Here is a 15,496-nt window from a genome sequence, read left to right on the forward strand (position 1 = left end):
TTGACTCCTGACGAATTTTTCTATATACTTCGGTCCGAAGACTTTCTTCTCCACTCAAAGCTAAGTACCCCATTGGGGAAAATTTTTTCTTGCTCCAATCCGATGTCAGAAAAAGTTAATAATTGTATTTCATGTGGGAAGCAAATACCTCATAAGGATTTTCATTCTTACTGTATTCCTTGCTTAGGCCCTGACCACGACGTAGCTAGTTGTCGGTTTTGTGCTAGATTCAATCAACGTACAATTAAGCGAAGGTACGATTTTGCTTTTCATTACTTCGGTAGGCGCTTTAACTACAAAATGTCGTCGGATACGGTTCCAGCTACCGGAGTTCACAAACGTCGCAAGGATAAAGACAGGCCTCCGAGGTCCAAATCTGATGATAGCACACATGCGGAGCCAGCTTCAGGTTCGGCCGTCGTCAGTGAGGTCCTTTTGCAGCCCCTGTCATCGGCCATTTCAGAACCGACGGCCGAAACGGACTCTCATGGGGAGCCAACCAGGCCTTTAAATATCTCTGTTGCAGGACCTTCGGACAACGCTCCTTCGGATGGGTCCGGAGCCGCTGTGCAGGTACCGGCTTCCGAAGGGGTTTTCAGGCCTACTCAACTTCTAGTAAAGGCAAGCCAAAGACAAAGACTCCTTCTAAATCAAAGACTTCAACACAGACCTCTTCTGAACCGGCTCCCAAGTCACAGAAACAGTTACTCAAGATGGCGGAGGATTTACTTACTATGATTAGGGGTTCTCATCCCCCTCCAGACAAAAGGCCTAGGCAGGATGTTTATTATGATTCCTCTGATCAGGCTTCTGTTTCCTCAGTTTCTTCTTCTGATCAGGAATATTCTTTTCCTCCTTATGAGGATTCTGATGTGGAAGAATTCATTCCTTCAGCTTCTCCTCCTGAGGATTTCTCTTTTGGGGAAACTTTGCAAGAAATGAGGGAGCATTTCCACTGGGAGGGACAGGAGTATTCGGAATCCAAGAAAAGACTGAGGGGTTTTCTTCTTCTTCCCCAACATAGACCCCTGGCTATTCCTCCTGTTTTGGATATTGTGGATGATGCCTTTTCGGAGGCTAACTTAACCCCTGACTCTCTTCCTCCTGCTCCTGTTAAGCCTGATAGATATTACAGGGTTCCTGATTCCCATCAGTTTTTATACAAGAACCCTACTGCTGACCCTGAAACCATTTCTCAGGATCCTAAGGGAGTTAAGGCTGCTTCTGCCAAAAATCCCATTCCTACTGAAAAGGATTCTCGAGCCTTGGAAAGATGGGGAAAAAAGGTGTATACTTCTGCTACTTTGTCCATTAGGGCTTTAAACTGTCAGTTTCATATGCTTAAATATCAGCAATTTCTCTTGTCTGTCTTAAAAAAGTTACTTCCATTTCTGCCTGTGCAGATGATAAGGAATTACATGACTTATTGCATGCCACTGAACAGGTTGGGAAGCATGGCTTACACTGTGGATTTGATGCCTTGGAGGCTTCTTGTAGGGCTGCGGCCTCTGGCAGACTCATTAGAAGACATGCATGGCTAAAGGAACAAAATTTACCTGAACAAGTTAAGGCTAAATTATTGGATGCTCCCATTCAGCATAATGTTTTGTTTGGATCTAAAGCTGAAGAGGTGATTAAAAAGATGGAGGATAAGGCGAAATCCATGCAAACAGTTAAAGATTTCTTACAAGTACAGCCTCCTAGATTTAGCAGGAATTAGCCTTCAAAAAACTGGTCCTTTCCCTCTTCAGACAGGCCTCAGAGGGGTAGAAATAGATGCTCCAGAGGGAGGCCTCAAACACAAGCTGCTTATAGACCAAGACAGTGGACTGCTTCTACCCCTAGGGGAGGAGAGGACAGGTCAGAATCTCAAAGGAAACAAACTCAATGACTCCCTCTGTTGGGCTACAGGAACGTCTTGCCTGGAAGCCCCTCTCGGAGGAAAACTCTCTCTTTTTTATCAAAATTGGGTTCAAATAACCCAAGACAAATGGGTTTTGGATGTCATTTTAAGAGGTTACAAATTCCATTTTCATACCTTGCCAAGGCCAAGCGGATGGCCAGACCTTCCAAAACATCAATGGACGGAGGCCTTAAACCAGGTGGAAGCTCTTTTGGCTATGAATACCATAGAACTGGTTCCTCTTTCAGAGATGGGAAAAGGGTTTTACTCAAGGCTCTTTCTAGTCCCAAGGAAGCAAAACTCATGGAGACCCATTCTGGATCTGTCGGTCTTGAACACTTTTCTAGAGATTCCAAAATTCAAGATGCTTACTCTACAGCAGCTACTTCCAGTGCTGTCCAAAGATGCATGGATGGTGACTTTGGATTTAAAGGAGGCATACTTACACATTCCCATCAGGCAGGATCGCAGAAAATACCTCAGGTTCAAGGCCGGATCGAGGCACTTTCAATTCTCTGCGCTGCCCTTTGGATTGTCTACTGCGCCCAGGGTCTTCACCAAATGCCTGGCTCCAGTAGTAGCATACTGCAGACTCAAGGGAATTCAAATATACCCTTATCTGGACGATTGTCTAATTCAGGCAGACAGCAAGGATGTCTTACTCCAGCATCTGGACTTTGTACAAAACCTCCTCAAATTCCTGGGATTCTCTGTAAACATAAAAAAGTCAAATTTGATACCATCACAACAGATAACATTTCTGGGTGCTCTGCTAGACACTACAACCCAGATGGCATTTCTGACATCCGAAAAACAATTACAGCTGACATCAACTTTCAAAGCCTTGGCAACTCTAACCCATCTATCTGCAAGGAAATTCCTGCAGGCTTTGGGTTACATGGCCTCCTGCATCCTTCTCGTGCCATATGCAAGACTACACATGAGGAAAATACAGTGGTACCTAAAAAGTGTATGGTCTCAGCATTGCCACAGTTTGGACTTTCTGATTCCCGTCCTTCCTTGCCTTCAAAAGGAATTTCTTTGGTGGTCCAGGGCATGTGCTCTAAACAAAGGGAAGCCCTTCCGTCTACCTCCTGCCTCTCAGATTCTAAGCGCGGACGCCTCGGATTATGCTTGGGGAGCCCATTTTCAGGGCAATTGTCTGCAGGGCCTTTGGACAAAGGATCAGATGCACCTGCATATCAACTTAAAGGAAATGTTAGCCATTCAGAAAGCTCTATTGGCCTTCAGGAATCTCATACAACCAGGACAACTACTAATACAGACAGACAACACCACAGTTATGTGGTACATAAACAAGCAAGGGGGATCTCATTCCTACCCCCTTTGCAGACTAGCCATGGTTTTATGGAACACAGCACTAGCTTGCAATCTGGATCTTCAAGCTCAGTTTCTACCAGGGAAACAAAACTTACTGGCAGACAGTTTGAGCAGAAACCTTTCGGATCCACATGAGTGGATGCTGGACACCAAAATATTCAGGATGATAGCAGTATGGGGATGTCCTTACATACATCTTTTTGCATCCCATCTACATCATCAGCTACAGAAGTTTTGCACCAGGACTTTCCACAGAGAAGCTTGGAAAGTGGATGCCCTGTCATTCAGTTGGAGGAACCTCTCGGGATATGCCTTTCCACCTCTACCTCTTCTTCCATGAGTTTTATTGAAGATAAAACAGGACAAACCCAAGATGATAATCTTGTTGGCTCCAAATTGGCCTCAGCAGTTTTGGTATCCAACTCTAAAAAACCTATGCCTGGAGCCCCCTTGGATTTTACCTCAGTTTCCGAACCTTCTATCCCAGCATCAGGGTCGGGTTCTACACTCTCATGTCAGAACTCTCAGCCTGGCGGCTTGGTTAATCCAGGACCTTTGATTTCTTCTTTCCTACCCAAGCAGGTTATGGATGTCATTTTAGAAGCCAGACGTCCTAGCACTAGGAAATCTTATGCAGGAAAATGGAAAAGATTTTGTTCCTGGATGCAGGCTCAGGATTCTGATCCTCTTCTTCCTAACATTACTTTAATTTTACTTTACTTGACAGATCTCTTACATAAGGGTCTCTCTTTCTCTTCCATTAAGATCCATGCCTCTGCTATTTCTGCTCATTATAATACAGACCCTCCCATCTTTTCCCACCAGCTCATGAGACAGTTCCTCAGAGGAGCTAAGAACTTAAGACCTCCTAGATCTCCTCCCATTCCTGCTTGGGATCTCAACTATGTTTTGGAAAAACTAACCTTGCCTCCTTTTGAGCCTGCCGCTTCTTCTGACATCAAGTTTTTATCTTGGAAGACAGCTATCCTGTTAGCACTAACCTCTGCCAGGAGAGTTTCAGAGTTACAAGCCCTTATGGCGGTAGAACCTTATATTATTTTTCATCAAGACAGGGTGTCTTTGAGTACTAATCCGACCTTCATGCCTAAGGTGGTCTCCAAAGTGGCTTTAAATCAAACTATTCACTTGCCAACCTTTTTCCCCACTCCTCAAAATAAAGGGGAAAGGATCTTACATTCCTTGGATGTACATAGACAGCTACGTTTTTACCTGAGCAGAACCAAGGACATCAGAAAATCAGAACAATTGTTTGTTTCTTATGCTTCAAGTTCCCAAGGTAAAGCCATTTCTAAACAAACCATTTCTAAATGGATTGCTCATGGAATCAGATTTTGTTATTCACTCCATGGAAAGCAAATCCCATGGAGCATTCGGACTCATTCCACCAGAGCTGCTGCCACTTCTGCGGCCTTCCTCAGAGGAGTTCCTACCAAGGACATTTTGGAAGCTGCAACTTGGAGTTCAGTGCATACTTTCTCTAAGCGCTACAATTTACCTCTCTACTCTAAGTCTAGGGCAGGCTTTGCCTCTGCAGTCTTGCAGGGCCTTTTAGCCGCCCCCTTCTTCTTTATGACCACCTCCCTTTCTTTCAACTTTGGGATTCTACCCTACAGTCATGACTGCAACAGTGAAACACGATGAACATAGTACAGTTGTGTACACCTACCATAAATGTAGATGTTCGAGTGTCTTCACTGTTGCAGTCTGGGTTTCCCTCCCTCCTGTCCCCTCTTATGTTTACTTTTGTGTGGTACCTTTTTTTTTTTCACCATTCTTCTGAGGTGTATTTGCAAAGGTTATGGGACCATTTTCATTTTGGAACTCCTGACATCTGGGGCAAGAAAAACTGGAGAAGATGGCGTTGGCTGTCAGCTTTATACTCCTGGCGCTCTGACGTCAGGGAGCAGGGTTGAACAGCCGATGCCGGACCCAGACTTTGGGATTCTGGCCGACCGAGGGCTGCCTGCCGGCAGAGGATAACCCTACAGTCATGACTGCAACAGTGAAGACACTCGAACATCTACATTTATGGTAGGTATACACAACTGTACTTTCCTTCTCGCCCCAACAAATTTTTATCCGCACCCCCTGGCAAGGAGTTTCTAACCAAGGGAGTTCCAGTGGATGCAATGGTGGTGGCGTCTGCCACCCAGCAGGATGTGGCAGAGGCATCTACGTCTATCCATCCTCCTAACAAGGAGTCCAGGAGCATGGATAGGTACAGGAAGCATACCCTGACTTCAGCGACCTTTACCCTGCAGTCGCTGAATTATTTGTGTCATTTTACGAGGCTCCAAAGGGATCTCATAAAGGAGTTGGGAGATACCCTGTCGGGTAATGTGCCTGAGGCGGTGACTCAGTCTGTCAACGCCCAGCTGTCTACCCTTTCGTTGATTGTTAACTCGTCCATGAGGCTCATATCGTATGCAGCCGAAGGGGCGAGTAGGGCAGCGAGTTCGGGCGTAGCCCTTAGGAGGCAAGCCTGGATGCGCTTGTGTCACTTTGCGGAGGCTTTCAAGTCTTCTTTCACAGACGCTCCATTCGACGACTCCTCTCTCTATGGACCCAAGGTGAAAGACACACTCACTAGATGCGAGCAGGAGGGTAAGACTTTGTCTGCCGTTGGGGGCCTGTTTTTCGCTCCCTTCGAGACCTTATCCCAAGGCACAGATGGGAGGAAAGATGTGGTTCAGAAAGTCCCAAAAGTCTTTCCCTGCCCATCAGAGTGACCCCCCCTTCCAGAGGCAGAGGAGGGGGGAATTATTCTGGAAGATGTCGCCCTAGAGGTGGCGGAGGCACCTGCAACACAGGAGACCGCGAATCCTTTCGTGGTTCCTCCTTCCAGCGTCCCTGAGGGACTGCCCGACTGTGCGTCTCCGGAGCCAGTCGGGGGTCGATTTTCGGAGTATCCAAGGGCCTGGGGTTCCATTACTCAGGATCAGTGGGTGCTTCGTATCATCGCCGGAGGTTACACCATTCCCTTTATCCGTCCCCCTCCACCGTCAAGGAAAATCCCGGACGTGCCACCCAATCAATGGGATCAAGCAGCCATAGAGGTCGCAAAGCTGCTCGGAAAGGGAGCCATCCAGCCAGTCCCTGCAGACCAGACCGGATTAGGAACTTACTCAAAGTTATTTTTGGTGCCGAAAAGAACAGGGGACTTGAGACCCATTCTGGACCTCAGCCACCTAAACCGCTTCGTAAAGAAGTCCAAGTTCCAGATGGTCACGTTGCAATCCATTTTCCCATTGCTGGAAAAAGGAGTATGGATGTGCTCCATCGATCTCAAGGATGCCTATTATCACATCAAGATAAACAGGGCGTCCAGGATACATTTACGCTTCCGCCTAGGAGCCAGTCACTTCCAGTTCTGAGCCCTGCCCTTTGGTCTCACCACAGCCCCCAGGGTATTTACCAAATGTCTGGCAGTGGTGACGGCTCACCTGAGACGTCTGGGATTCCAGGTGTTTCCATATCTAGACGACTGGCTCCTCACCGCCCCCACCAGGCATCTTCTTATTCAAGCCGTGAGTGCTACCATCGAATTGGGACATCTATTAGGAATTACATTCAACTGGGAAAAGTCTGTATTGCTGCCATCACAGCGTGTTGCCTTTATAGGCGCAGAGCTAGACTCTGTCGAGATGCGAGCATTCCTTCCAACAGAGAGGATAAAGATACTACAGAACCAAGTCCTAGCCTTACTACCCCGAAGTAAAGCCCCAGCCAGGATGGTCCTTCAGCTTTTGGGGTCGATGGCGACTGCCATTCTTCTGGTTCCTCTGGCAAGATTGCACATGCGAATTCTCCAATGGCTCCTGTCGACCCAGTGGTCATACCAAGATCTGCCCTTGTCCTACCTGATTCTCATTACGGATTCCTGCTGGCGAGATCTTCGTTGGTGGCTCCTCTCCTCTAACCTGAACCAGGGGCGACTCTTCTGCCCCCCTCCCCCATTGCCACAGTGACCACGGACGCCTCCCAGATAGGGTGAGGGGGCATTATCTGGACAGGACGGTTCAAGGCACGTGGCAGGATCACGAAACCCACTTACACATCAGTGTCCTGGAGATGAGGGCAGTGCTTCTAGTGTTGCAGGCACTTCACAGCTCTCTTCCCAAGGGTACCATCGCAATCTTCTCAGACAGTATGGCAGTAGTATGGTACCTGAAAAGCAGGGAGGAACCAGGTCTTATCCTCTTTACAGAGAAGCCATGAGAGTTTGGAACTGGGCGATCGCTTCCCAGAGATTTCTAGTGGCAACGCACATTCCGGGGAAGTCCAATGTGATAGCAGACAGGCTGAGCAGAGTTATTCTGATGCCTCACGAGTGGTCCCTGAATGAAGGAGTAGCGGTTCGGATCTTCTCCAAGTGGGGGTTTCCCTGTTGCGACCTTTTCGCCAGCCCCTGGAACGCGAAGTGCAGCAATTTCTTCTCCCTGATTCCCCCCCAGGGGGGGGGGTCACCCAGGGAAGCTCTAGTCCAGAATTGGCCCTCCGGTCTGCTCTACACCTTCCCTCCAGTCCCACTACTGCCAAAGGTGATTCAGAAGGCGATCTGCTTGGGAAGCAACATGATTTTGATCGCACCACACTGGCCCCGCCAAGTTTGGTTTCCTTTCCTTTGGAAGTATGCGGTGAAGGATCCTTGGATTCTGGACCCAGTTCCAGACCTCCTGACTCTTCAGTCAGGTCAGACCCATCCATCACTGCGAACTCTCAAGCTAACGGCTTGGCTGCTGTACTTCCAACCTTAGTCAGACAGCATATCCTTTCGCCTGAGGTGGTCCGGATTCTGTCTTCTTCTCACAGAGCTTCCACTAAGGAGATATATTCTAATAAATGGAAAAGGTTTGCCATTTGGGCCCAGCAGCACAACCTTGACCCTCTGGCAGCCCTGGTGTCCGCAGTATTAGATTTTTTGGCAACTCTTTTTAGACAGGGTTCCGCTGTCTCCACGCTTAAAGTCCAATTGGCAGCGATTTCTAATTATCATGTTGCCTTTGAGCCTTCACTCATGAGTCATAAGTTGTGTAAGGCCTTTCTTAAGGGAGCTTGGTTGCTAACCCCGGTGTCGCAACCTGTTTTGCCATGGGATTTGAATGTAGTTTTAGGAGCCTTGACGTCTCATCCCTTCGAGCCGGCGGCCACTTGTGAGCAAAAGTTTTTATCTTGGAAGACTGCCTTCTTGGTAGCTATTACTTCAGCCAGAAGAGTTTCGGAGCTTCAAGCCCTCTCTTTTAAGCCCCCTTATCTGATCTTTCACAAGGATAGAGTATCTCTAAGACTAAACCCGTCATTTCTTCCGAAAGTTTCTTCTGCTCTTTGTCTGCAGCAATCTATAGAGCTACCAGTTTTCTTTCCAAAATTTTCCAGCGAGGCAGAATACAGACTTCACCAGTTAGATGTGCATAGACAACTGAGATTTTACTTGGATAGGACAGAGCAGCAGAGGAAATCAGACCAGTTGTTTGTGGCCTTTGCAGATAACAGGATTGGCAAAGCAGTAACTAAGACCACTATTGCTAGGTGGATTAGGGATTGTGTTTCATTTATTTATGCATCAACAGGAAGGGACCTTCCATTTCCAGTTATAGTGCATTCTACTAGGGCTATATGGCTACTTTAGTGGCCTTCCACGCCAGACTGCCGCTGGATGAGATATGTGCAGCAGCCACTTGGGCTTCTCCACATACTTTTTTTTCTCATTACAAACTGGACGTGGCCTCTAGAGGTCGAGCATCCTTTGGTTCCACAGTGCTCAGGAGTGTTTTCCAGTGAGCCTCCCAGGATCTAGGTGCTAGGGACGCTGTCCCATCAGTTATGAATGTAGGCGAGATAGGATTGCATTACATCTTTTAGTTATGTACTTACCATAACGATAGATGTATGTGATCCATCTCGCCTACATTCTTACGTATCCGCCCTCCTTCCCCCTACCTGTTGGATCTGGAGGAAACACTTGTACAGTTGGAGTGGCTCATGTGAGTGAGTTGTGGGGCAAACAAGATCTGGGGGTTTGGGCGTGGTGCATCCTGGGATAAGGGGGTTGGCCCAGCCAATGAGAGACTTTGTGCTAGTGTATCGGCCGAGTCGGAGACGATTCTCGGCTCCGAGCCTATCAGTTATGAATTAGGCGAGATGGATCACATACATCTATCGTTATGGTAAGTACATAACTAAAAGTTTACAAATGGGCAGTTGACAGGCATCACTTTTACTATCTGTTAACATCTTTGGATATATGAACATGCTGACAGACTCTGAGCCACTTTTTCAGTCTTCTGCTTGAAGTGAGAGTTTGCAGTCTTCTTTGGTTGAATGGGGTATCGCATAGGTTAGCATCTTTGGGGCACACAGAAATTTAGTCCTACCCTTCTATTCTAATGGCTCTGACCATAGCTTGGGTTGAGTATCCTACCTGTCACCTCCCTCTACCTTCCCCCCTCCAAGAAAGTGACAGTTGCTGTCAGTGGGGACGGTTGTGCTGTTCCAGAGGAACATTTGGACTGTAGTATCTCAGACCTGAAGACAATTGCAACCTATGAGACTTAGCAGTGTCATGATATTGGCTAGCAAGTGCATTCACTGGCTGGAGGATGGTGAATGCATCTGGTATTCAGGCCAGTTGTGGGCTTCTGCATAGCAAGAAGTCCCAAGAATAAGAATTGCATCATTGATGTACTCGAGTGTCTTTATTTTAAGTTACCAACACCAATGTATGTTGTTTGGTGTTATTTTATCTGGTCAGTTTGCAGGTTATCTTGACCTATCTGATTTGGTATTCATTCATTCTATGGTAACATTATACATATCAGATGTTTTTGCCAGTTGTAACCTGGTGGATGGCAAGACTGTGGCCCAGCAGCTGCTGGACAAGCAGTTTCTTAGAGGTTGGGCATCACTATTCTGAGCTGAAAAATCTTTTCCTCAGTGTGCACACCAGCCAGTTTGACATTATTGAAGTTTGTCTCTTGGAAGGCTATTTTCTTTTTGTCCATCACCTTTATGCACAATACATAGGTGCTCCAATCCATTATTTGCTGGGAGACATATTTTTCTTTCACAGGAGCCAAGTATTCTTAATGACTAGCTCATATTTTCTCCCAAAAGGCTGAATTAGAATTGTCCTTAAATCCACCCATTTTTCTCCATATTTTTTTAAAGGGCATAGAAACTAGTGAGGAGAACATTTTTCATATCCTAAATGTGTTATGTCAGGAAAGTATGTTGAATTAACTTTTTGCCATAAAGAATTATAATGATAAAAGTCTGACGGCTGAGTTATGCAGGCGATTATTGCAGCCTAACAGTCTTGTCTTACCTTTGTCCTTTAGCCTGGCCAGTGTAGTAGAGTAGACTTTTGTCTGGGAGATGTCCCTTCTTCAGGTTGAAAGTGTGTGATGGCTGTCCTTTGGCACCATGTATGTTTATAATACTGCGTCATAGTATCATACTTGTACAAAGAATATAAATAAATCTTTTTGAACGCAGTGACAATATGGTTACTGGTAGATGGAGGTACCATCTTTGTGAACGTTGTTATTGAGGAGTGTTAAGGATCAACATATATTGCATCTTGTCTTCGTGTACAAGTCCTTTGTTAATTTTATGGTATTTCTGTTGTGCAGCCTTTGTGGTTTGAGATTATGGTTTTCACATGCCCATTGTAGCTGTGATCAGTTTGCATATATTATATATTCATCTGCTCACAGATCATTACTGCTAATGTTTTGCGAGTCTCTGCTGCCCTTTGAGAAGACTTAGTACTCATCTGGCGCTGTACAGAAGAGACCACATCAATCTTCGGCTTCTCCATGGTTCAGCTGGGTCGAGTGGGAGTGTGGGGAAATTGATGGCAGAAGCATCCTCTACTAATGTGAGGAAAAGCCCTTTACCCTTTCTTTGTGATTCATTACTTCATTGTAAAATTTAGAGAAGAATGACAAAAACTCGTCTTTTTTGCCCCATGGTGTCCACGTAGGGGTTGTATTTGGTCATCAGGTCCTTCACAGTATAGGGAGCTATACCATTATAAGCCAAGAAGGTACCCTTCAGCTATATGTGATGTCTGACTCTATCTCAAAGCTTTCCTAGTCATTCCGATCCTCTTTTCCTACAAGGCCTTCCAGACGAAGGTGTGGAAGTGTCTGAAGGCACTAGGAGTCTTTCCAGCCAGATATATGCTTCTAAGGGGAAGAGGGTTCTCTCTTTTGTGTAGAGGTTTGCCACATTAGTCATCGGCTCTTAAGTCATTACTAGCCATGTGGTCCAGAAGACCACTGAAGGGCCTAGCCCAGTTTCCCAAAATTGCCCCAGAGCACTGTCTGCTGAAGAGACTTACTAGAGGCACCCAGTAGGCAAACTAGAGGCTGAAGGAGTCAAACCCAGGACTACAGGAAGGAGCTTAACAGCTTCTAGCCATAATTTGGTGGTGCTGTCACAAGTCAGCTAACTTGCAGGTGATCCTTACCTGTCTATCCCAGATGCCTGTATGACTTGAATCCAAGTTATTCCACTTTTAAAGTGCAAGTCTGTGGCTCCTCTGCACGTTGTGGTCTTGTAGAAAGCTAAACGAGTGCAGCACTGACTGGTTAAGCAATTTCCTAAAAGGGTTCTGCATCTTTGTCCATCTTAGAAAAATCCCTTTCTTTCTTGGAGCTTAAACTTCATGATTGACAGATTTTTCCCTTTCTTTGTTGACTGGCAGGTCTGAGTTTTATCTCTTCGAAGATTATGTTTCTGTGGGACATCACATTTCTGACAGGCCCTTACCTGTTACAGTAGGCATTGCCTGAGTCAAGATGATGGGGGTCAGGCTGCCTTTGACACATCGTTTCAGGGTTCTGCCTTGTGAGCCCTTCTTTTTTGTCTTCCTCTGGCTTTAGCCTTGTTTACCCATTGCTGAAGACTGTCAAACTCAAATGTAATAGATATATATTCAGCATACCAGTTGATATGTGAGAAGGCCCCCTGCAGTGGGTGTTTTATTTTGTATCCACTGTCCCCCTCTTTCTGGATAGTATCTTTGTTCATTATCTCTAAGTGAGTTTTCCTAAATGTGGCATTTAATTTTACATTCCTGTTTGTTTGCATCTTTCAGGTTGTGCTTTTTCAATGTTTGGGGGGGGGGGAGGTTAAACTGAGGACCACAGGTGTTTGAGCATGCCCTACTAATCTCGCTTGTGACGATGTAGCATCACTTGCCAGAGGCATATACCCTTTCAGTAAGGTAGTGGAAGAGATTTCAGTAGTGTACCTAGTTGAAAATATTACAAGAAACAATCTCTCAGTTTACCCACTGCAGAAAGCCTTCTCTTAGTTAGCTGCAGTGGTAAGTGTGCATTTGTTATTTACCTTGTTTTTTAAGAAAAAGTTTGTTGTTCTCTGTGTGACTTGCTTTTATTATGTTTTTTTAAAGGATGGCCTAATCGAACAGCTGTATGACTTCACATTGGAGTACTTCCACAGCCAAGCTTTTCGTATCGGATTTCCAGAGCTGGCATTACCAACTATCATTCAGGTATGGGCTATATTTAAATATTCTCCATTCTTTTGTCAAATTATTCTGTGATATTGTAATTGTCACTTCTGAAATGACACCCTGACCCCACGTGCAAAAACAGGAAAGAGGGGTTGTGCATGGATGGCTAGTAGTAATAGGTAATCTTTTTGTTTACATTAACTTGTTTTAAAGAGGCAAGTTGAATGAGTCAAAAACAAAATACTTCTTACTTTAATGCTGATAGTGGGTTTTGAGGATATTGGAAACTCATGACACAACATGGGGAGTTTAATAGAATGGTGTCGCATATTCATAGGTAGGTACTAGGCTATTGGCCCTAGGGCCTATACAAGGCTAGCCAAAAAGGTACCTTGGCTTTCACCACCCAAGAAAATTATTTTCCTGTGCCCCTGTCAAGCAGAGCCACAGAAGTGATCCCCGGGGTGAGTTTCTTATTACTCATCCAATCAAGATTTTTCTTGAAGAGTGCTAATGAGGAGCTCTGTTTGACATAGGTAGTCTGTTCCAGAGTATGAAAAGTCTCTGGGACAGGAATCTATCCCTCCAGCATGTTCTGTTTATTGTGGTGACAAGGTTTAGGTCCCTAGAGCATGTAGCTTGGGGGGATTGGGATTTCTTTAAGTGGAGCATGTCCAACAGCTCTGGGTTTGACATAGCTTTGCATGTTAGGCAGAGATTGCCTTTGGGTAGGCGATATGCGACGGAGTAAAGCTGGAGTTTTTTGAGACTGTCTGCATAGGGCATCTGTTTGAGGCCAGTAATCCTCTTTGTGAGGTATCTCTGCGGCCTTTCCAGTTGTTGTAGATGTATTGTGAGGTACATACCAAAAGGGGCGTTGTACTCTATAATGGGTCTAATGAGTGATGAGTAGAGGGGAACAATGACCTCTTGTTTCTTCTGGATGAGAAACCTTTTGTGATGAGGTGTGCCACGTAGAAGGATTTCCTGACCACTGTGGTGTTGTGATTATCAAAGGAGAGACTACTTGTCCACCTGTGTCCCAAGGTCTCTTATCACACTTTCAGTGTTAAGTAGACTACCGCCTATGTGGTAGTTCATGGTTACAGAGTTTTTACCAAAGGGGATGACAGTGCACTTTTTGGCATTGAGCTTGAGGCCATGGCTGTGACACCAGGCATCTGTCTCAGTGAGGCCCTTTTGTAGGATGTCCACATCATTAGGAGTTTCGATTATGGCTCCTAGTTTGCAGTCATCTGCGAACTTAGTTAGCCAAAGACCTTCTGTGTTAGCCTGTACTTCAGAGAAGTAGATACCAAACAGGAGAGGTCCCAGGACTGAACCCTGTGGTACTGCACTTGTCACCTGTCTGAAGTCTGATTTGGAGTCTGTTACTTTCAGTGTGTGGGTTCTCAGTAAGCCAGTTGGCAACCCATCTTGTGACATAGGGATTTATACCTAGTTTAGTGAGTTTATCTATAATTCCAGAGTGGGGGATGGTGTTGCATGCCTTGGCGAGATCTAGATAGGCTGTTCGAACCACCTTACCCTCATCTGTGGCTTTGGTGACTGCTTCAAAGAAGTCCATCAGGTTTAGGAGACATGATCTGCCTTTTACAAACCTGAACTGTGTGGGGTCCAGAGTTTGGAGATCTCCAGTGTCTTTGTTTGAGTTCCATGATGATACGTTCCATGGCCTTGCAAGCCAGGCTTGTCAGGCTAATGGGGCGGTAGTTCCCAGGGTCTGTCATGGCTCCCCCTTTGTGGAGTGGGATAACCGTCGCGGTGCGCCATTCAATGGGCACAAAGCCTGAGTTGAGGCTATGACTGAACATGGTACTTAGGTGGGGTGCCAGTTCATTCTGTAGTTCGTGTAGAAGGCAGCCTGGGATGTGTTCAGGTCCCATGGAGGCTGTGTTCTTGGCTTTGGAGAGTGAAGTTTTTAGCTGTGCAGCCGTGATTACAGGAACTTTACATTCTTCCGGTATAGAGATGGGCCCTTTAGGGGGTGAGAGGGGGGTAAAGTTAGCACTGAACCTATCTGCCAGGATGTTGGCAATATCAGTTGGTTCTGTATATTTAGTGCCATTATGCTGTAACTCAGAGCAGATCTGAGTGTTGCCATTGAGATTCTTGACATAGGTATAGAATGCTTTGTGGTTGTCTTTAGAATCAGTGGCAATTTTGTTTTCATAACTACCTTTGGAGGATTTTATGAGGGATGTCAACTTCTTACTGAGGCTGACCAGGGAGTTCCTCCAATCATGGGATTTTACTCTTTTTTGCAACAGTTTCTTTCTTCTGTTGTAGAGTTTGTTTATGGCATATTAGTAGGATGTGAAAATGCTTAACAGAATTATACCTTTATGGAGTAAATAGGTGAGATGGAATGGAGGATGACAGTTGAACTTATTGTCTCTAATAAGATTTGTTCCAGCAGATGTTCTTAGTGTTTCACTGTTGCAGTCATCACATTTGGGTTATCTACTTGCAGTAGCCCTCAGTCGGCCTGATTAACAAAGTCTTGGGTCCTGCTTCGGTTGCTGTCTCATCTTCCATGATGTCAGGTAGTCAAGAGATGCCATTTTATTAGTCTTTCTTGCCGTGCGGTGCCCGAAGCAGAAGCAGTTCTCAAGTGCCGGTCGGCCGACTCCTGAAATTTTCATTTTCGAGTTTCAGAACCAAAGTCTTCAACTAAAGATAAATACCCCATTGGGGAAACTTTTTCTTGCTCTTAACCGATGTCA

General features: G+C 45.7%; 1 protein-coding gene across 1 annotated transcript in view; it reads left to right on the forward strand.

Annotated features, from left to right (window-relative positions):
* NOC2L (NOC2 like nucleolar associated transcriptional repressor) overlaps window positions 1-15,496 on the forward strand; it is a 1,272,638-nt gene that overhangs the window by 847,787 nt on the left and 409,355 nt on the right. The window contains exon 14 of the mRNA XM_044063595.1: window positions 12,687-12,788. Coding sequence (XP_043919530.1) covers window positions 12,687-12,788 — 102 coding nt within the window. The remainder of the gene's footprint in view (window positions 1-12,686; window positions 12,789-15,496) is intronic.

The sequence above is a fragment of the Protopterus annectens genome, chromosome 2.part1 (assembly GCF_019279795.1).
Source record: "Protopterus annectens isolate FY-2018-M chromosome 2.part1, PAN1.0, whole genome shotgun sequence".
Classification (NCBI taxonomy): domain Eukaryota; kingdom Metazoa; phylum Chordata; order Ceratodontiformes; family Protopteridae; genus Protopterus; species Protopterus annectens.